This window comes from Barbus barbus (assembly GCF_936440315.1).
Source record: "Barbus barbus genome assembly, chromosome: 2".
Classification (NCBI taxonomy): Eukaryota; Metazoa; Chordata; class Actinopteri; order Cypriniformes; family Cyprinidae; genus Barbus; species Barbus barbus.
Genome location: NC_136730.1, coordinates 12,624,888 through 12,648,472, shown reverse-complemented (window position 1 = coordinate 12,648,472; position 23,585 = coordinate 12,624,888). Strand labels below are relative to the sequence as shown.

Genomic DNA, 23,585 nt, shown 5'->3' with positions numbered 1-23,585 from the left:
TAACTTGTAAAGTAACGCATTACTTTTTAATTTACAAGAAAATATCTGAGTTACTTTTCCCATTTATGCTGTGTGAACATGATGTTACTGTAGTTCTAGACTAAATGTCAACATGTATTAATTCATCTCACTCGCAAAATAATTTAGTATTCATCAAAATAAATTAAAACCATGAAATGCAAACTAAGAATATGACGCAAACCTGCAATAATTAAATATGTTAAATAACAAATGTATCTAATCCCATTTTATTAACCAATGTCTTTGCTGCTGACCTTCAATGATCCAGTTCAACCATACTAATAAGCAAAAATGACTTTAGATAAACTAACCTTCTTCTCCTGCATTCTACTGTACAGACGTGAAATTACTCTTCCTTCAACCTGAGGTTTATTCATTACACTTTTTGGTGTGAAAGGGCTTTTACATTTGCTATAAATAGAACTTATTATATTAAACACAAACAATCAAGCCCTGCTCATATTTAAAAAGTAACGCAAAAGTAACGTAACGGATTACTTTCTATAAAATTACCGTAATTAGTTACTTTTTTAGGGAGTAACGCAATATTGTATGGCATTACTTTTAAAAGTAACTTTCCCCACACTGGCAATTCATATAGTGTTTTTGAACCATACTGTAGTAAAGTGTGTTATACTGTATATATTACAGTATTTACAACACTGTTAATGAATGCTACAGCATACTGTAGTATTAACTATTGTGAACTGACAAAATGTAATAAATACTGTAGTATACTTTAGTTTTTACTACAGTAAACTGTAGTTATTGTAGTATAATATACCCCATAGTTGTAGAAACCTTAGTACAGTATTGGGTAAAGTAATTTGTTTATATTACTATAGTTATTATATTACCACAGCAATTATAGAATTACCACAACAAATTAATTCAAGTACTTTACTATAGTATGGTTCAAAACACTATAGTATTTACTATAAATTAGCCTACTATAGTATTTTTAAAATTAATGTCAGAAAATTGATTTTTTATTAAAAAATATATGAACAATATATAAATATGAAAAACAATTTTTGCCTTACAGGTGCATTTCTAAATAACAAATATCAATTTTCACACTACCCCTAGTGCTTTTGTAAACCTAAAAGTAACGTTCTAAGGATGTTAGGAACTTAAAAAGTTAAATAAGGAGAACATACATTCTGTGTGGAAAATATGATTATTATATTGTTCATCAAAAAACGTTTTATTAGGTTGCAACAAACAAAAAACGTTATGGTTGCAAAAAAACGTTCCTAGAACATTAGGAATTAGTTAAAGTAATGGGACCCATACCCAAAAGTTGGTGCTTTTCAGCTGAGCCACGTCTAATAGAGGAAGTGTGCTTGATATAGGGAGGATAGAAGGAGGCGTCTCTGATTGGCTCGCCGCTTCGGCACGTGAGGCGGTAGCTTTCATGTATCAAGTCAACATCTGGAAGAGGTTACTCGCGCTGCTGTTTACTCTGAGAAGTATTTCAGAGTACGACTGCAACTTCAAAATGTCTTTCGTAAAAGTGGAGGAGAAAAGTGACTTTTCTTATCACAACTTGCCTTATGGAGTCTTCTCCACGCCGGATAATGTGAGTACACGGTTTATTCACTCCTGGAAGTATGTTTGTCTGAACTGAATGACTGAAGTCTTATGTAATAAGAGCGTGTTTAGTTTTATGAAATGACTAAATGATGTTATATGCTTATTACTATTATTACTTCCACTGCAATTCTGGTTTCAAAGGTCAGAATGCACATTGAAAATCTGCATTCAGAATCTAAAATAAACACTTTTATTGACAACTAAACTTTATTAGCATGATTGTCAGCGTTTATAACACTGACAAAGCATATAGTATTTAAAGTAGGCAATATACATTTTTTTTGGAACATCTATAATCATGCTGGAGAACATGATCTGTCATAAAAGCAAAGGAAAGCCAAAGATATTCTGAAATCCATGCATAATTTTCAAATCAGCAAGATACTTTTTAACTTATATAACATGTTTGGATATAACAGCCCAGGCATAGAATCGGCGTTGCCATTGGAGACCAGATTTTGGACCTCAGTGTTATCAAGCATCTTTTCAATGGACCGGCTCTTGGGCATCATCAGGATGTTTTTGAACAGGTGAGCTCCATATAGTTTTGTATTAAACAACATCATGGATTCTTTTGCATCCTTATGCTTTTTTTTTCTTCTTCTTCATCAAAGCCCACACTCAATGCTTTTATGGCTCTGGGTTATGATGCTTGGAAGGAAGCAAGAAAGTGCCTCCAGATGCTTCTGGCTGCAAACGAGTCCACGCTGCGTGATGATGTCGGTTTAAGAAGCCGGTAAATGTCCCTCATACAATATGGATATTTCAGTTTATTAGTTTATTTATAACTGCAATTTGCTAAGTATGCACAGTATACTGTCTATATGTAGAACAGTACATATGCAACATTTTGAACTATACATTTAAACATTTAACTATGCATTTATAATTTTTCGTTTATATATATATATAAGTATATATATATAAGTATATATATATATGTATATAAACGAAAAATTATAAATGCATAGTATATATATATATATATATATATATATATATATATATTTTTTTTTTTTTTAAACCAGAAAGCTGAAAAAAGATTTAAATCAGGAAACTTGTGTGTGTGTGTGTGTGTGTGTTTTGTAATCTCCAGGGCATTTGTTCAGCAGAGTTCTGCCGTGATGCATCTCCCAGCTGAGATCGGTGAGTGTGAAAGTCAAACAGATAGCTTCAAACTCCATATTTCCAAATCATAGGACCATATTTCTTATACAACTCATGTTTCAACTCTTCCTCAGTATAGATTTAAAGTCAACAGTGCCTTTTGCAACAGTTTAACTTCCATTATCTAATACATTTCAGAATTAAACAGTAAATTCATCTAGAAAAAATGTACAGCGGGACTTTATCATTATTTTATCCATAAGGAATTGATTGGATCAAGTGGTGTTATACAGCAGAATTAAGGCTGGAGGTGAAGAGGGATTACTCTTATTGATGTCCGCCAAATGCAAAGTTGAGGCCGAGCAGGTTATTACATTTTGATGAAAGATTATAAAGACAAACATTTTTCATTGGAAGAACATGCACTGGTCAATAATACATACACCAACACTTTGAAGTTGTCTTTAAAGCAGTCAGTGTTGTCTGAATTTGACTAGTGTCTTTAAAATTGCCCTGTAGAGACAGAAGTCATGATTCTGTTTCATAATGACCACTAGAGTGCACTGTTCACTAACTATTGCTGTCAGAGCCATTCAGAAACCCTCTCATGCCTTGAAAAATTACAGCCTTCTCTTTGTTCTGCATTATGGGCATTATGGGTGTTGGTGTTTTCCTATGTTTTTTCGCTACAGCCCTTTTTCTCTTGTAGAGTAGCACTGATTTTAAAACACACACACATTTCTATACTGCATAGACAGCCAACTTTTATTAAAACCTCATCTTTTCAATAGTGAATTACCTCACTAACTTATGCAGTTACTTTTGCATTTATTTTTATTTATAAATACACTGCCCTCCAAAAGTTTGGAAACACCCCAGGCAAAGTGTGGTTTTGGACGATATCAGCATAAATCCTTATCATTTTTTGGTGCAAATACATTAAAGTAACTTGACATTATCATTGAAGACCAGCAATAAAACATAATAATGTCAATATAAAAAGACATGCCCCTTTGCCAGCTGTGATGCCTGCTTACTGGTTTAAACTTGGCCCAGGTTTTTAAAGATTTTTGGGTCAGCACACCTTAATACTGTAGCTTCAACAATTGATTGCCAATTCAGAGTCAATGTTTATATAAACCTACAGCTCAGATGCCCAGATTATGCAGAGATGTAATAGTGGCTAATGGTGGATATTTTGATTAATCAAACATTTAAGTTTTTTCTATGTATAAACTGTTTATGTAATAAAATATGTTTTCGTAGATTGTGTTGTCCCTTATCAGTGCAAAATTATCACTAATTAAAAAGGATTCAAGGATTCTAGAGCGTTTCCAAACTTTTGGAGGGCAGTGTATTTCAATACTTATTCATATTTTATAATTATTTATGATCATTATAATTATAATAATTATTATTATTTTATATATTAGTTGAAAACTAAATTCTTGATCTTTCTTTCTTGCTCTTGTGCATGTAATTGTGCATTTAACTGTGTTATGAGCACACTTCATTAATAAATAAGGACAGATAGCTGCCGATAGAGTCTTTTAATACAAGCTAAAATTCTTGTGATTCTTGAAGGAATATTTCTGCTCTAAACAATTGTGAGGATGTGGAAAATCTGGAAACGTTTGTGAAAGGTGGTTTTCCTAGTGTCTTGAAATTCCAAAATTCTAATTTATACCTACACTACCAGACAAAAGTTTGCAATAATTAATTATGTTATTAAAGAAATTATTTTATAATAATTTCATTTTCATATTTTTGAAAGAAGTCTTTTATGCTCACCAAGGCTGCATTTATTTGATTAAAAAACTAAAATATTGCAATTTAAAATAACTGTTTTCTAATTGAAGATATTTAAAAATATAATTTCTTCCTGTGATCAAAGCTGAATTTTCAGCATCATTACTCCAGTCTTTAGTTTCACATGATCCTTCAGAAATCAGTCTAATATGCTGATTTGCTGCTCAGTTATTATCATTATTATTGATGCTAAATGATTAATAATGTTTCTGATTATTTTGTTTGCTATATTTAAATAGAAAACAGTTATTTTAAATTGTAATGATATTTCACAATATTACTGTTTTTACTGTATTTATAACAAATAAATGCAGCCTTTATGAGCTGAAGAGACTTATTTCAAAAACATAAAAAAAATATAATTATTCCAAACTTTTGACTAGTTGTGTATATATATATATTTATATAAATAATTAACTTTTTTTATTTTGTCTGGTCATTCCAACACTGTATTATGTTCTTTTTCCATGAAACATAAAAGTAAAAATATTCCTCTCTTCCAGACATCTCAAATCACTTTTAGAAACATTGCGTCAGATTTTGCATAATTTATACCAAATGCCATTAGATATCAGCTGTCACATGACCAATTAAAAACTGAAAATTACGACTTGATTTGAGATTTGAGAGCAACAGCAGAGGTGGCGGTTATCAGTGAATAACTAAAATAAATGTTTCAGTCATAAATGTATAATTAATTTCCTCACACAAAGCGAGAGGAATAGTTTTGGTTCAGATCTTTCTTTAATGTTGTGCACCAGAAACAGAACTGAATAAACCTGAGCAGAAGTCTGACACAGAGGTTTTTTCACTCCTGTCACTACAAGTGTTTACTCCTCATTAACCCCCCTGTTTTTTTCCATCATCTTTTATTCTCCCTTCTCTGCAACAGGCGACTACACAGACTTTTACTCATCGAGAGATCATGCCACCAACGTTGGAATAATGTTCCGTGGAAAAGAAAATGCCTTGATGCCCAACTGGTACGTGACAGCCTATTAATATTCCTCACCCTCTTAAATACTAACATCCGAAGCAAGCGTGCAGCCGAGTCACACCATCATTGGCTCCTGCTGACTTCATATTTCACTCATCTTTTGAGTTACTAACCACATACGTACGAGTTTTAAAGACCCAGCAAAGTTCCTGTAAGTTATTCCCATAAACACTCGCTTTATTCTTTCCCAGCATACGCTTGTCAGGCTAAATAATGCACCTGCGCATTTTCCAGCTCGCTGTGAAAAACGTCTTTTAGCAATAACTCTTCCCTCCGAAACAGAACTGTATTTCTTGTCACATTTTCACTTACAAGGCCCAGAGAGGGAGTCATTCACTCGGAGACAGAACAAGGACTTGTGTGGAAATGAAGAGGGAAGTTTTTTTAAATTTAATTTCGGCACCTCGCCTACCTGAAGTTCCCCTCGGCTCAGTCCATCTGTCAGCGGTCCTTTCCAAACACGTGTGCATGAGAATTAGTCTGGAGGAAAATCTATAGTTGATTTACATTGGGCTTGAAGCCGTGGGCCTGAGCTGGGCTTTTGAGGTCAGGGTGATTTCTGGAGTAGGATTTGAAGTGAAACGTTAAAGAAGTAGGTCACCCAGAAGTGTAAATTCTGTCAATATTCACTTACCCTCATGTCGCTCCAAACCTGCATGCGTTATAGCACATAAGGAGAATTTTTGAAGAGTCTTTTTGCTTTTTGCTCTTTTCTATACAAAGAATTTCAACTGAACTGAAAGAGTTCAGTCGAGGAAGAGAATGAAGTTATTATGTGTGTCTAATATAGTGAAATGAGCATTCAGTTACTAATAAAACCATATGGAATGGTCATTTGGAATGATCATGCATAAAAATGTCAAGTATTCAATATATTCAAATTCAAGTATTATTCTAGACAGAAGTACTTTAAAAATCAAGGACCACGATTTACATTTACCTCCATTAAAAGCATATCTGAAACGTTATTGTATAAAGAAATGACATCAGAGTAAATAGGTAGAGAACCAATGTTTTGTTTTGTTTTATTTAATGTGATAAATGCTTAATATTGTATTCATCTATTTATAAATAGCTAAATGATTTGCTATTTATAAGAGTTTTATGTGGAAGCCTAAATGCATAATATTGAGGATCCAATGTATATATATTCATTTGTTTTTCTTTTGTTGTTTTAAATATTTTATATATATATATATATATATATATATATATATATATATATATATATATATATACTGTATATATATATATGTGTGTATGTATGAGAGAAAGTGAAGAATGAGATTTAAGAGTGAAGAGAAAGATTTTCTCTCTGATATATTTATTAAATCTGCTATATGTATTACAAACCCGATTCCAAAAAAGTTGGGACACTGTACAAATTGTGAATAAAAACAGAATGCAATGATGTGGAAGTTTCAAATTTCAATATTTTATTCAGAATACAACATAGATGACATATCAAATGTTTAAACTGAGAAAATGTATCATTTTAAGGGAAAAATAAGTTTATTTTAAATTTCATGGCATCAACACATCTCAAAAAAGTTGGGACAAGGCCATGTTTACCACTGTGTGGCATCCCCTCTTCTTTTTATAACAGTCTGCAAACGTCTGGGGACTGAGGAGACAAGTTGCTCAAGTTTAGGAATAGGAATGTTGTCCCATTCTTGTCTAATACAGGCTTCTAGTTGCTCAACTGTCTTAGGTCTTCTTTGTCGCATCTTCCTCTTTATGATGCGCCAAATGTTTTCTATGGGTGAAAGATCTGGACTACAGGCTGGCCATTTCAGTACCCGGATCCTCCTTCTACGCAGCCATGATGTTGTAATTGATGCAGTATGTGGTCTGGCATTGTCATGTTGGAAAATGCAAGGTCTTCCCTGAAAGAGACAACGTCTGGATGGGAGCATATGTTGTTCTAGAACTTGGATATACCTTTCAGCATTGATGGTGCCTTTCCAGATGTGTAAGCTGCCCATGCCACAAGCACTCATGCAACCCCATACCATCAGAGATGCAGGCTTCTGAACTGAGCGCTGATAACAACTTGGGTTGTCCTTGTCCTCTTTAGTCCGGATGACATGGCGTCCCAATTTTCCAAAAAGAACTTCAAATTTTGATTCGTCTGACCACAGAACAGTTTTCCACTTTGCCACAGTCCATTTTAAATAAGCCTTGGCCCAGAGAAAACGCCTGCACTTCTGGATCATGTTTAGATATGGCTTCTTTTTTGACCTATAGAGTTTTAGCCGGCAACGGCGAATGGCACGGTGGATTGTGTTCACCGACAATGTTTTCTGGAAGTATTCCTGAGCCCATATTGTGATTTCCATTACAGTAGCATTCCTGTATGTGATGCAGTGCCGTCTAAGGGCCCGAAGATCACGGGCATCCAGTATGGTTTTCCGGCCTTGACCCTTACGCACAGAGATTGTTCCAGATTCTCTGAATCTTTGGATGATATTATGCACTGTAGATGATGATAACTTCAAACTCTTTGCAATTTTTCTCTGAGAAACTCCTTTCTGATATTGCTCCACTATTTTTCGCCGCAGCATTGGGGGAATTGGTGATCCTCTTGCCATCTTGACTTCTGAGAGACACTGCCACTCTGAGAGGCTTTTTTTTATACCCAATCTTGTTGCCAATTGACCTAATAAGTTGCAAATTGGTCCTCCAGCTGTTACTTATATGTACATTTAACTTTTCCGGCCTCTTATTGCTACCTGTCCCAACTTTTTTGGAATGTGTAGCTCTCATGAAATCCAAAATGAGCCAATATTTGGCATGACATTTCAAAATGTCTCACTTTCAACATTTGATATGTTATCTATATTCTATTGTGAATAAAATATAATTTTATGAGATTTGTAAATTATTGCATTCCTTTTTTATTCGTAATTTGTACAGTGTCCCAACTTTTTTGGAATCGGGTTTGTATGTATAACCATAAATATAACAAAATCTTACGACATTTCAATGTTTTTCCATTAAAGCCATTATTTGTTGTCTACTTTTCTTCTTAATATCTTCTTTTATATTTTGGAGAACAAAGAAAGTCGTGCAGGTTTGGATTGGGACAACATGAGGAGGCATAAATGATGACAGAAATGCAATTCTTGGATCTCTTAAAGGATGCAAAATTCACCCAAAAGATAAAAAGTCTCACATCTAAAGCACTGCTAGAAAGTTAAGATGTGTTGTGATAAAGGGGATGATATATTATCCTGTCGTGTAGGCTGCGACTGCCAGTGGGGTATCATGGGAGAGCTTCATCTGTGGTCGTCTCTGGAACACCAATCAGAAGACCTCGAGGACAGATGAGACCAGATACAGGTAAACAAATGATTCTCATCAACACAAGTTCTTCTGCTGTAAATTTAGAATTTATAAAACTAAAAATTAACTGTATTGTTTCTGTTTGATTGTACTTAAAAGGAATAGTTCACCCAAAAATGAAAATTTGTTAAAAATGTACTCACCATCAAGCCATCCAAGATGTAGATGAGTTTGTTTCTTCATCAGAGAAATTTAGCATTGCATCACTCGCTTGCATTCACATCACAATAAGAAGAAGCTAAAGAGTGACGAGTACTTGAGCGCCGATTGCGAACAAAACGGAGACATTTGATGCCGTTTCACTTACCGTCTGCAGTTCTGAATCATGACCGGATCTTTTATCGCTGGGACTGCTCCATCTTTCAGTATCAAACGATGTGTCGAACTGGGCCTTGTTTATACAGTCTTCGTCAACAAACACACTTGAGAAACTCCATTGCTGCCCCGGAAAAACAAACTGCATCCACTATTTACGTAACAAGGAGTTCCACCCTTTGTGACGTCATGAAGAGCCATGCTCAAAAAAAACTTTCTAAAACTTATACAAAACCGTGAGTTAAAGTTAAAATGTCTTAATAATGGATGTGTTTCTTACAAACAAGCAGCTTTTTGCTTCACAAGATGTCAATTAATGGTCTGGAGGGGTGTGGATTATTGTGATGTTTTTATCAGCTGTTTGGACTCTCATTTTGATGGCACCCATTCACTGCAGCGGATCCATTAGTGTAATGTACTAAATTACATTAGCAGTGACGTAATGCTAAATTTATCCAAATCCGGTGAAGAAACAAACTCATTTGCATCTTGGATGAGCTGAGGGTGAGTTAATGTGAACTATTCTTTTAATTGACAACAAAATGTTCATAATTAAAAAAATATATATAATTTGAAGTATACTTATTAGTATAAATATAAATATGTTTATATAGTGTATATATTTATAAATATTTATTTAAATGTATGTATTTTGAAGTTTATTTCAGCAGTTAAGTGCACATTGCAGTGTTCTCTGTGTGAATAACGTGTTATGCATTAACATATGGCACAGTCAGCACATTAACAAAAAAAACAAGCAATATGTGCATTTGCTTATTTTGCGTCATAGACATCGTAGCAGTGGCAGGCTGATTAATGGCATCATGTTTCATGAAAAACCTCCATGTGGCTTGGAATGATGGGGCTGTTATGCTATTTTCCTGTACCTTAAATAATTGCTTTCACTGGTCAGCAAACCCGCACCGTTCATTATTACAGCTTCACTTGAGAACTGATCTGACACATGTTTAAGTGGGGACTATAAATATTATGCAGATCCAGCCTGTAATGAATTCTGCTGTGAAATCCATCAAAACAGCTGTAAATCTGTGTTTGTTTCATAACTCTATTTCTCTTTCAGCTCAACCGCCCATCTTTGGACCTAGCAAGCAGCTGGATATAGAGTTAGAGATGGTGAGTATATATATATGATATAGTTCATTAGTTTATTAGTTTATTCAGGGTGGTCGTGGCCTAATGGATAGAGAGTTGGACTTGTAACCCGAAGGTCGTGGGTCGAGTCTCAGGTCCGGCAGGGATTGTAGGTGGGGGTGTGAATAACCAACACGCTCTCCACCCTTAATACCACGACTGAGGTGAGACCCTTGAGCAAGGCACCGAAGACCGAACCCCTAACTGCTCCCCAGGCGGGCACCTTTTTTAGTTGAGCATGTTATTGTGAGTTGTTGCTGATTCACTCCAGAGCAGCAATGATGTAAGGAACTAAAGAGTTATAGATCTCAATCCTTCCCCATTGTTCTGTTAAACAAAGCACATGATCTCAGAAGAATGTCTTTACAAGAAATGTACTTTCAATGGAAATGTTTCCAAAATTGCATGCAATTTGTCACTTTCTGCTTGCAGTAATGCTGTATTATTCTGTTGGCATCTCTATGATCAAGGTTCTCACATCTCAAATCTCTTTTGCAGCTGATTTTATAAATATATATACTGTATATCAATATATATATCAAGCCAAACAGCCTTTTTAGTAAATGCTGAAATTCAAAATGATTAATTAAACACTTAATCTAATTCAAACAATTTAGTAAAATCAGTAAAACTCCAGTTAAAATAGATTTGTTCACTAAATATTTAACAGTTATTTGCTAAATATTTAATCATTTTAATGAATATGCAACCATAAAACAATACAAATTATGCTTTTAGATGCATGAAGCCAGCTTTATTGTTTTTCCTATCACTTTTTCCTCCATGAATATCGTATACAGTGGACTTGCACTAGCATTCTGTTTGCTCATGCAGATACTTGTCTCAAAATATGGTGCAACATTCTAAACATATAAATTAGGATGATATACATATTCAATATGATATTTGTCTTTCAGGCGTTCTTCGTGGGAAAAGGGAACAAACTTGGAGAGCCCATCCCAGTGGAGAAGGCTCACGAGCACATCTTTGGCATGGTGCTTATGAACGACTGGAGTGGTGAGAGCTAACTTTTGCAATGCATGTTCTCCAAAATCAACTTCTAAGATGGTAGATAAGCTTATATAAGCTATATATTGCAACACAAGTGTGAAAAATAGCAAATGAGATTTGAGAGGGGAAGAAGAATGGGTTGAATTCCATACAATAGAATTATCATGTATCTATACTGTATGAAGGACTTTTGTAAAGAAGTTCATATGTGACCCTGGACAACAAAACCAGTCATAAGGGTAAATTTTTCGAAATTGAGATTTATACATCATCTGAAAGCTGAATAAATAAGCTTTCCATTGATGTATGGTTTGTTAGGAGATACAACTATTTGAAAATCTGGAATCTGAGGGTGCAAAAAAATCAAAATACTGAGAAAATTGCCTTTAAAATTGTCGAAATGAAGTTCTTAGCAATGCATATTACTAATCAAAAATGAAGTTTTTATATATTTACAGTAGGAAATTTACAAAATATCTTCATGGAACATGATCTTCACTTAATATCCTAATGATTTTTGTCATAAAATAAAAATGTATCATTTTGACCCATACAATGTATTTTTGGCTATTGCTACAAATATACCCCAGCGACTTAAGACTGGTTTTGTGGTCCAGGGTCACATATGTCATTAAACCATATGAAGTACTTTACATTTAAAGTACACTGCATTTAACATCACCCATCTTGCTACAAAAAAAATAAAAAATCAGTCTGCTTTTCATTCGTCTTGTTGTCTACGAACAAAAACAGTGAAACATTAATATAAATCTCAGTTTACAAATCGTGCCACAACTCAGTTTCACTTGAGAGAATTTTAATCATATCTTGTAAGGTTTCTTCAACTGTTCAGAGAAGCCTGGGACTGTAAGTCTGACGTGGCGTGATTTAGCAGTGTTTCCCAGTCAGGCAAGTGCGTCATTTCTGAGCAACAGCCACTGTTAATTCTTTTTATTATTCGTCTCGTCTGTCTCTTCTTAAACCTACAATGTCTCCTTCTTGAGCACACTAAACACATTGCATTTTTATGAGCCGTTGAGCAGACTTGGGAAATGAGAAACACTTTTAGGGCGAGGATGCAGAGGGTGATGCTTGGTGAAGTGTGCATGCCAAGCTACGTCCGTTTACACAGCATCTGCTTAGCTGTAGCTCAGTTTCCTTTGACAGAATGCTGTATTTTTGTAGCACAGCGAGTAAAACACAAGTATTTTGACTAGTGAATAGTTTTTGCCAATCGAAAAATGTAGTCTGTGCAGTGAAATATTGGCTGATATCGGTAAGAAACCATAAAAATTCAAGAGATGTTTGGAAACTAATATTGTTGCATATTAATTCATTTACTTGTGTACTTTTGTATGTTTTTTTTGTTTTTGTTTTTTTTACATAAATGCATGGGCATTATTTTGAACATGCAGTACTGTATTGCTCTGCTTTGTTGCAAAACTTGCAAAACAAAAAAAATGCAAAGAAATATTTCTTAATATATTAAAAACTTAATTCAATGCAAAAATGCATTACTAAGTTCTAATTAAAATTTTAATTTGTCACTTAAAATCACTATTTGAAATTTAAAAATGTGCCACTTTATGCAATATCTGTTTATTTACTTTTTAGTTATGTATTTTATATTTGCCATTATTTTGCATTTGCATTGCTGTCTTGCTTTGCTCTGTTGCAAAACATAGTGAACTACAGATAAATTTATAGAAATATTATATAATACATTAAACATTTTTCATCACTTGTTCAATATAAAATGCATCACTAAGTATCACAAAATGCATCACTAAGCAATTTAAATATGTACTTTTGCCCAATACTTTTGTGTATTTATTTGATTTTGTATTTCTATGTATTTTATATTTGCCATTATATTGGACTTGCATTTGTGATCATGAATGCTAATGGCTTTTTTTAATGCCACTTCCTTCCAGATTTTTACTTTAAATTCAGTGTTTTCTTCCTTGCATTTCTTTAGAAGACCTCTCTTTCTCCTCCAAAGTTCCTTCCTCACCAGTAGCGAGTCCCAGTTCTCTTCTGAAACACATTCCTCAGAAATGCTGCATGTCTTCTAGTGAGAGTCTGTCAGAATTATGCAGAGGGTAGATATCTGTATGTTATATGAGTACAGCTCCAGAATATCTTGTGCTGTTTGGAGTGGATTCGAGAAAATGTCTGCGTTCATGCAGAGAAATGACTTCTTGATGATGTGTATTGGCGTCTCTTTGGCATCTGTTCTGCGTAAAGCTCAAGATTTTTATTTGTCACATACACAATTATACAGGGTATAACCAGCAGTGAAATGTAGGTTGTAAGCTGCGAGAAATACTCAGATGCATCAGTCTGGATGGGATTTCTAGATATATGAATGGATTTAAAACACAATGAATAACTAAAGACACGAGACAGCTAAAGAATATCAATGCTGTGAGGCTGCAGACTTTATGAAAGCTTGCGGTTTCAAATTCAATGATCTTGCCTTAATGTGACCAGATTACTGGACAAAAGCTTTATAGGGCTTATTTTGCCAGCGCATTTTGGTTTGGAAAATTGAATTATATTGCACTGAAATGTATTATGGTGAAGTGTGGGAATTTACACTGCAGCAAATTGTTCCTTAAATGAATAAAATCTTGCACTGTTGCAAAACCAAGTGAACTACATAGTCAGCATTGTAAGGGGCCATTTGCACATTTCCACCGCACAGGCTGATCCTAGATGTTCAAAGATACCTTGTTTTGTCAAAATCCAAGGTAGCAGTCTATGTGTGACATAACAAAGTGAGAGAACTATTATATGATAAATTATATGTATAAAAATACAATTAATTTATTACCAAAATGCATTGGTAAAACTACTTTTTTAAATGTACTATTTGGCCAGTGTGTGTGTGTGTGTTATATGTTTATGCTTATTGAAGTATTTGAATATTGTGTTGTTAACATTAAGTCCTATCTATGTAGACATCAAGACACCGCTCACTAGGATTTGGAACGCAGCCTGTTTGGGCCTGGGTAGTGATGGGTGCAATGCACATTTAATTTGAAGAAACTAATTGAATTTATTTAAAGAAGATGAAATAGCACAGGTAATGATCCATCCTGTCCCAGATTCAGGCAAGCAGCAGAAGAGATCTAGTTTAAAGAGAGTTTAAATGCATCTACAGTAGTTGTTCAGGACTCATACATTTAAACTGTTTTCATGACTTATTATACATAGTCTTTTTTTCTCTTTTATGTTGCAGCTCGGGATATCCAGGCTTGGGAGTATGTTCCATTAGGTCCGTTCCTGGGCAAGAATTTTGGGACCACTATCTCTCCCTGGGTCATCCCAATGGAAGCACTGATGCCCTTTGTTGAGCCCAATCCGGTCCAGGTAAATTGGGTCGATTCTAAGTGTAAGAGTGCGAATATTTTGGGAATGGGGTAACACTATAAATTCACACAGTCATGTGTTACTGCATTTCTAAAAATGAGTTAAAAATAACTGCATGCACAGTACATTTGCATCTGTTTTTTTCTGTGTATCAGTGTATTTTCTAGTTTCCTGTTTATTTTACATTTACATTTAGTCATTTGGCAGACGCTTTTATCCAAAGCGACTTACAATTGGGGAATACAAAAAGCGATTCATCTTGAAGAGGCAGTCAGACAGAGGAAGTGCTCGTAACACCAAGTCTCAGTCATTGTTCAAATAAGTACAAACTAGTAGGTGGAGAGAAAGATAGAGGGAAAGTTTTTTTTTTTTTTTTTTTTTTTGAGTTTAGGATGAAGTCAAGTACTGCCGAAAGAGATGAGTTTTCAGTTGTTGCTTGAAGGTTGCCAGGGATCCGGCGTTCCGGATAGGGGAGGGAAGATTATTCCACCAGCCAGGAATGGTGAACGAGAATGTTCTGGAGAGTGATTTTGAGCCTCTCTGTGATGGTACCACAAGGCGTCGCTCACTAGCAGATCTCAGACTTCTGGAGGGGATGTAGGTTCGTAATAGTGAGTGGAAGTAGGAGGGTGCAGAGCCTGTGGTAGATCTGTACGCAAGCATCAGTGACTTGAACTGGATGCGAGCTGCCACTGGTAGCCAGTGCAAAGAGATGAAGAGAGGTGTAACATGCGCTCTTTTGGGCTCGTTGAAGATCAGTCGTGCCGCTGCATTCTGAATCATTTGTAGAGGTTTGATTGCGTTTGATGGCAGACCAGCCAGAAGAGCATTGCAGTAGTCCAGTCTAGAAACAACCAGGGCCTGGACAAGAAGTTGCGCAGCATGCTCTGTCAGAAAGGGCCTGATCTTTCTGATGTTGTGTAGTGCAAACCTGCAGGAACGAGCAGTCTTTGCAATGTGCTCTTTGAAGGTCAGCTGGTCATCAAAGATTACACCAAGATTTCTGACCGAAGTTGATGGGGTAATCATTGATGAGCCGAACTGAATCGTGAAGTCATGCCGTAGAGTCGAAGTGGCAGGGAAGACCAGAAGTTCCGTCTTTGCCAGGTTGAGCTGTAGGTGATGTTCTTTCATCCATGCCGAGATGTCCGCCAGGCAGTCTGAGATCCGTGCAGCTACCGTTGGGTCATCTGGTTTAAGATCATACTCTAGCACTACATTACTGTATGTGAAGGCTTTCAACCTCTACATGCTGTTTGAGAAGACTTCATTTTTCAGGTTTTGGCCTTTTGAACTTTATATATTTGGTGGGACTTTCACTTATTTTAAGATCATACTCTAGCATTTCACAGATTATGGTAGATTGTAGAAAAATGTTATGCTTATTTAATATTAATATTAATTCTCAGCTCATTGGGACTCTGCAATGTTAGTGCATCTCTAATTTGACATACACTACAGTTTGGGGTCAGTGTTTTTTTGTTTTTCTAAAGGGGCATTCAATTGATCAAAAATAAGATTAAGTGACAAATTTATTTTCGTATAAATGTTGTTCTTTTGAAAATTCTGTTGAGAGAAAAACTAAAATATGAAGCAACACAACTGCTTTCAATATTTTAATAATAATAATAAATGTTTCTTAAGCAGCAAATCAGCATATTAGAATGATTTCTAAAGGATCATGTGACACTGAAGACTGGAGAAATTATGCTAAAAATTCAGCTTTGCGTCACATGAATAAATTATATTTTAAAACGTTCAAATAGAAAAGAGTTATTTGAAATTTTAATAATATTGCACAATTTTTCCAGATTTACTGTGTTGTTGATCAAATAAATGCAGCCTAAACATTTCAGAAACATTAGAAAGAAATCTTACCAACCCCAAACCTTTGAATGGAAGTGTATAGTATCAGCATAGTATCTCTTTTTTTCCAAAACCTGCTGTCTACTACATATGTTGGCAGCATTCGTACTGAAATAAAACCTTGTAAGGGAATGATTTGGGTCTCTCTACACAGCCAACAGCTCCATGTATCACACAAATAGCCTTTCTTCATACTAAATGGATGGGTGCCTTTAGAAGGCAACATAATCATGCCTACCTTTGGTAGAAGCTCTTTGGTGCCTTTAAAACGCTGGCTCCATTGGCTTTGGGCAAAGTTTCCAATTAGCACCTCAGGAGCGGCCAATGCAGACCCATTATCTTTAAAAATGATGGTCAGAGTGCGAATTTATTCAGCTTTACAGTCCCGTTACAGCTCTGTGGAACGGACTCTGCATCATCACAGACGGCAGAGTGCAGACTTTGCATATAAGCGGGAAATGAGACGTGCTAAAGGCCGTTCTTTGAGTTACTGCTTTCCTCTTTTTCTACAGCAGCCAGCCACTGTGAGCGAATGAGGCAAACACACATCTTTATTCTCTTTTACGCATTCATTTGTTGGATCAGTGATTCTCAATTGGTGGTTTGCTGCCCAAAAATGGGCCGCAGGACTGTTCTGATGCTTCAATGCTAATGTAGTTTTTTTTGTTTGTTTATTATTTTGAGGAGTTCTTGGATTTTTAAAAAAAAAAAAAGCAAATATAGATTGACTGTAACAATTATTGTGCATTTGGCAAAAAAAAAATGGAATCTTACGTTTTAAAAATAATTGAAATTTTTTAAATCAGTGTTATTTTAGAGTCATTGAGATAATAGTTTAGTTTTTCTTAATATTTCATTTTGGTCATTTTGTTTTTGTCATTTTTAGTATTTTTGTTTTTTAAATTTTTTATTTCAGTTTTAGTACATTAAGTTAAACTTATTAAAATAAGAAATATTGCCTTGGCAACAAGCTAAAATAAATATTTATTTTTAATATTTTATATTATATATATTAATATAGATTTTTATTTTATTTTATTTTATTTCTGTTATTGTTTTAATTCAAGTAACAAAATGTTTTTAATGTTTTTAATTTTAGTTAACTGAAATAACCCTAGTTTAAATTCATTTACTTCTTTCCATCACTTATTTTACTATCACTGATATTTTATTATAGATTTTATAATTGTTTTTAATTATATTTCATCTTTGAATTTTTGTTTTTTTTTTCACTTTTTTCACTTTTTTTGTCTATATAGTATTTATTTATTTTTTAGAAAATGAGAAACACTGAGAAATAAATGAAAACGAAACATCTTGGCAACTTGCTGAAATAAAAAACTAAAATAAATATATATTTTTAAGTTTTAGTTAACTATAATAACCTTGATACAGAGTAGCAACAAATATATATACAGTCAGGTCCATAAATATTGGGACATCGACACAATTCTAACATTTTTGGCTCTATACACCACCACAATGGATTTCAAATGAAACGAACAAGATGTGCTTTAACTGCAGACTGTCAGCTTTAATTTGAGGGTATTTACATCCAAATCAGGTGAACGGTGTAGGAATTACAACAGTTTGCATATGTGCCTCCCACTTGTTAAGGGACCAAAAGTAATGGGACAATTGGCTTCTCAGCTGTTCCATGGCTAGGTGTGTGTTATTCCCTCATTATCCCAACTACAATGAGCAGATAAAAGGTCCAGAGTTCATTTCAAGTGTGCTATTTGCATTTGGAATCTGTTGCTGTCAACTGTCAAGATGAGATCCAAAGAGCTGTCACTATCAGTGAAGCAAGCCATCATTAGGCTGAAAAAACAAAACAAACCCATAGTTAAGTTAAGTTGTGACGTATTGTCAAGTATGGTGACCCATACTCGAAATTGGTGCTCTGCGTTTAACCCATCCAAGTGCACACACACAGCAGTGAGTAGTGAACAAATGCACACACACACACACACACACACCGTGAACACACACCCGGAGCAGTGGGCAGCCATTTATGCTGCGGCGCCCGGGGAGCAGTTGTGGGTTCGGTGCCTTGCTCAAGGGCACCTCAGTCGTGGTATTGAGGGTGGAGAGAGCGCTGGACATTCACTCCCCCCACCTACAATTCCTGCCGGCCCGAGACTCGAACCCGCAACCTTTCGATTACGAGTCCGACTCTCTAACCATTAGGCCACGACTCTCCATCAGAGAGATAGCAAAAACATTAGGCGTGGCCAAAACAACTGTTTGGAACATTCTTAAAAAGAAGGAACGCACCGGTGAGCTCAGCAACACCAAAAGACCCGGAAGACCACGGAAAACAACTGTGGTGGATGACCGAAGAATTCTTTTCCTGGTGAAGAAAACACCCTTCACAACAGTTGGCCAGATCAAGAACACTCTCCAGGAGGTAGGTGTATGTGTGTCAAAGTCAACAATCAAGAGAAGACTTCACCAGAGTGAATACAGAGGGTTCACCACAAGATGTAAACCATTGGTGAGCCTCAAAAACAGGAAGGCCAGATTAGAGTTTGCCAAACGACATCTAAAAAAGCCTTCACAGTTCTGGAACAACATCCTATGGACAGATGAGACCAAGATCAACTTGTACCAGAGTGATGGGAAGAGAAGAGTATGGAGAAGGAAAGGAACTGCTCATGATCCTAAGCATACCACCTCATCAGTGAAGCATGGTGGTGGTAGTGTCATGGCGTGGGCATGTATGGCTGCCAGTGGAGCTGGTTCTCTTGTATTTATTGATGATGTGACTGCTGACAAAAGCAGCAGGATGAATTCTGAAGTGTTTCGGGCAATATTATCTGCTCATATTCAGCCAAATGCTTCAGAACTCACTGGACGGCGCTTCACAGTGCAGATGGACAATGACCCAAAGCATACTGCAAAAGCAACCAAAGAGTTTTTGAAGGGAAAGAAGTGGACTGTTATGCAATGGCCAAGTCAATCACCTGATCTGAATCCGATTGAGCATGCATTTCACTTGCTGAAGACAAAACTGAAGGGAAAATGCCCCAAGAACAAGCAGGAACTGAAGACGGTTGCAGTAGAGGCCTGGCAGAGCATCACCAGGGATGAAACCCAGCATCTGGTGATGTCTATGCGTTCCAGACTTCAGGCTGTAATTGACTGCAAAGGATTTGCAACCAAGTATTAAAAAGTGAAAGTTTGATTTATGATTATTATTCTGTCCCATTACTTTTGGTCCCTTAACAAGTGGGAGGGACATATGCAAACTGTTGTAAATCCTACACCGTTCACCTGATTTGGATGTAAATACCCTCAAATTAAAGCTGACAGTCTGCAGTTAAAGCACATTTTGTTCGTTTCATTTGAAATCCATTGTGGTGGTGTATAGAGCCAAAAATGTTAGAATTGTGTCGATATCCCAATATTTATGAACCTGACTGTATACAGATATAGATATAAATAAATAAAATTTTAAATAACAAAATATTTTAAGAGCCATCAAAATAAAAATTGGGCATAGGTAAAACGGTTTAAAAAAAATATATATATATATAGGCTTTGGCTGAGATGCGTTCTTAATGTCTGGTGAGGTTTCCTAATGTTATTTTTTTGTCATTTTAGGACCCTGCGCCTCTTCCATACTTGCGTCATGATGACCCCTACAGGTTCAACATCAACCTGTTCGTCGCTGTGAAATGTGTGTGTCAGTTCTGTAACATCTGTCTGTCATTATGCATACGCTGCATGTTAAAGCGCTCAGTCTTGTTTTCTTCTCGTTTGTTTCTCATCTGTCCAGGTGAAGGGATGCAAGAGGCCGCCACCATTTGCAAGTCCAATTTTAAGGTAAGAGATAGATTTGCATTTGTTTTGCATTGGCACACTGCTGTTTCACAAATAACTCGTACTGTACCCATTTGATTATACATGATTTTCCCTGGAAAAACTCCTGCATTAACCAGATATGGAGCAGAAAAGATAAAAAAAGAAATCTATGATTGCATAGAGGAATTTCATAAGGCAATGATAAACATACTCTACACAATTATGCAGAATTGTTTGCCAAAATATTGTAAACATTTGGTCATACTGGGACAAGAAACAACAAAATACTGACAAATTGGGCCAAATAAAAATGTAAAAATATTTTCTGATTGCCCTTTGGACCCAATAGAGATTATTTTATCCCCACTGGAATTGTTTTGTGCCTTTTCTGTGCATAAATACACACTCTTGCTGTTTACGTATATGTGGTCTGTTTGCCTCGTCGTAAATTACCCCGTGCAAGTTTAGATTTGCAACTTCACGCCATTACCTAATTTGCATAATTCCATTAGTGAATCAGGCACTAAAACAACACAGATTGTGCAGAGCAAATAAACAAAGCTATTCATTCTTAGTGAAACTCCCCTCCGTGTCTGTGTTGGGCTCCTTGTGTTATCGGTTCTGGGAGAAACTCATTCCATTTCCAGGCTTTCTGTATCGCCACATGCAGAGAAAGCCATTTTGTCGTTTAGTAAGAGACAGCAGGCATGTGAAACGTGTTGTGTGTCTTCTCAGTACATGTACTGGTCCATGAAACAGCAGCTGGCACACCACACAGTCAATGGCTGCAACGTCAGACCGGGAGACCTGCTGGCATCAGGCACCATCAGCGGACCGGTGCGTGTCTGTGTGAGCGTGTGTGAGTGTGTGTGCGTGTGCGAGTGTGCTTGTGTGTGTGTGAGTGTGTGTGCGTGTGCGAGTGTGCTTGTGTGTGTGTGTGTGTGAGTGTGTGTGCGTGTGTGCTTGTGCATGTGTGTGTGTGCGTTACTTTTAGCAAATAATATAATAAATACATTATATATAATAATATTAATATAATATAGCAATATAATACATTTAACTATAATTATTAATAATAGTAATTATGTATACACACATATATATATATATATATATATATATATATATATATATATATATATATATAAAATTTAGGTTAATACATTGGAAGCCACTTTTACATTTTTTATATTTCAATCTGTTAAATTCAGTAAATAATATAATGAATAACTTTTAATTATTACATTTAACTATCATTATTATTAATCATTTTAAAAAAGTAATTTGATAAATACACTGGAAGTCACATGTTTATTTGTTTAATTTCAATCTTTAAATTCTGTAAATAATATAATGATTAACTATTAAATATAACTATAATTATTAAATATAAAAAGATTCAAGTAAATACCCTGGAAGACATTTATATTTTGATATTATTATTAATAGTAGTAATAGTAAAGATACAAAAAATTAGATAAATAAGCTGGAAGACATTTTGATATTTGAACCATTTAAATCCAGTAAATAATACAATAATTAACTTAAATTATTCATTTCAACTACAATCAATACGATTAATAATAATTGTAAAATATTGCAAATAATTAAGAAATGTTTGTCTTCTGTAAAAAAAAAAAATCAATAAAGAAAATAACATTTATAATTTTATGTTTTCTAAATTCTAAATTTCTAAATTAAATTCTGTAAATTATATAATAATTAACTTTATTAAATTGTAATTATTAATTATAAAAATATAAATAATTAATTTAGGTAAATACACTGGAGCACACATTTATATTTTAATATTATTTCAATCTGTTAAATTCAGTAAATAATATAATAATTTATTAAATAATTAACTTTATTACATCTAACTAACATTTTTAAAAAGCAATTCAAGTAAATACACTGGAAGCTACATTTATTTTTCTTATTTTCAATCTGTTAAATTCTGTAAACAAAATAATAATTAACTTTAATTATTATAAAAAAAAAAATTATAAATGCATATTTACATTTATATAATATCAATTTTTTATATTTACGTTTGTCATATTTACCTGAAAAATCTAACTAACAATCCTCTGTACAGAGCTGTATTATATAGTACTGACTCTGTATTTGTGTGCATGAAGGATCCTGAGAGTTTTGGCTCTATGCTGGAGCTCTCATGGAGGGGATCCAAGACTATTGACCTCGGCGATGGAGAGACAAGGACCTTCCTGAAGGACGGGGACAAGGTCACTCTCTCAGGTGGGCTTCTGGAGTCTGTGTGTGCTTGTTTAATGTGCTGATGGAAATGTGATCTCTGTGATAAGGGTCATGGTCTCTCTCTGTGCAGGTTATTGTGAGGGCAGGGGTTACAGAGTGGGGTTCGGTCTGTGTGAGGGGAAGATCCTTCCTGCCCTGCAACAGTGACGCACATCTCTGTCTGTCTCTCCCTCCTGTAAGCCAGACACAACAGCCATGAACAAATACAGTATTATTCATGATCTAATATTCACAGCCTGTTTAAACCTGTTTAGAGGTCTTTTAAAAATAACATAAAACACTTTTTATGTTCATAATCTGGTGCATTTCTGAGTGAAACAGGATATTCAATAAGAAATAATGTAGGGTGGAACTTGATTTTATCCATCTGGATTGATCGGGCTGTGAAAATTGGTCATTAAATGTCATTAAATATGAAGGAAAATGTAAAAGAACAGTTTTTTTTGATAACCTTTGTGATCTTAAGAAAATATGTTGGTAAAATAGTAATGCATCATTATGGGCCTCCATATGCTTGAAATCGGTCATTCATTTCTGCAATTGATCTAGTTTTTGCAGAAATTACACACTTGAATTGCTTTGTCATTCTGTGTTTCTGAAAAATAATTCAATAAAGTTACTGATTGCTTTTAAACCTTTTATAAGTCATGCATTTTATTTCTTTTTTTTATTTTATTTTATTATAATTTCTTTTATGTCCATAAAATGTTTGTTCATTGCATGTTGCTGAGCTAATGCGATATGATAAAAATGCATACCACCACAAAGACTGGGTAAAATAGTACATTTCTCATTACTAATCATTTTTGCTTTTCATTATTGATTGAATGACTATATTTATAAGAATTTCTCTCACTTTATCTTAGATGGATTTATTTTCATGTACATTTATACATTATGCAATTTG

General features: G+C 34.9%; 1 protein-coding gene across 1 annotated transcript; it reads left to right on the top strand.

Annotated features, from left to right (window-relative positions):
• The first annotated feature begins 1,429 nt into the window (after positions 1–1,429).
• LOC306879233 (fumarylacetoacetase-like) lies at positions 1,430–23,317 on the top strand. Its single transcript, XM_079432018.1, has 14 exons — positions 1,430–1,603; positions 2,037–2,147; positions 2,232–2,353; positions 2,714–2,763; positions 5,426–5,516; positions 8,775–8,872; positions 10,272–10,324; positions 11,260–11,359; positions 14,598–14,728; positions 20,201–20,276; positions 20,376–20,422; positions 21,137–21,238; positions 22,543–22,660; positions 22,749–23,317. The coding sequence occupies exons 1-14, from the start codon at positions 1,439–1,441 to the stop codon at positions 22,823–22,825; spliced, it is 1,341 nt and encodes a 446-aa protein (XP_079288144.1). The 5' UTR covers positions 1,430–1,438; the 3' UTR covers positions 22,826–23,317.
• The last annotated feature ends 268 nt before the right edge of the window (positions 23,318–23,585 follow it).

Coding starts and splice junctions, on each gene's coding strand:
- LOC306879233 (XM_079432018.1), top strand. CDS start 1,439: ATGTATCAAGTCAACATCTGGAAGAGGTTACTCGCGCTGCTGTTTACT. Junction 2,354..2,713: donor GATGTCGGTTTAAGAAGCCG/GTAAATGTCCCT, acceptor TGTAATCTCCAG/GGCATTTGTTCAGCAGAGTT. Junction 8,873..10,271: donor ACAGATGAGACCAGATACAG/GTAAACAAATGA, acceptor TTTCTCTTTCAG/CTCAACCGCCCATCTTTGGA.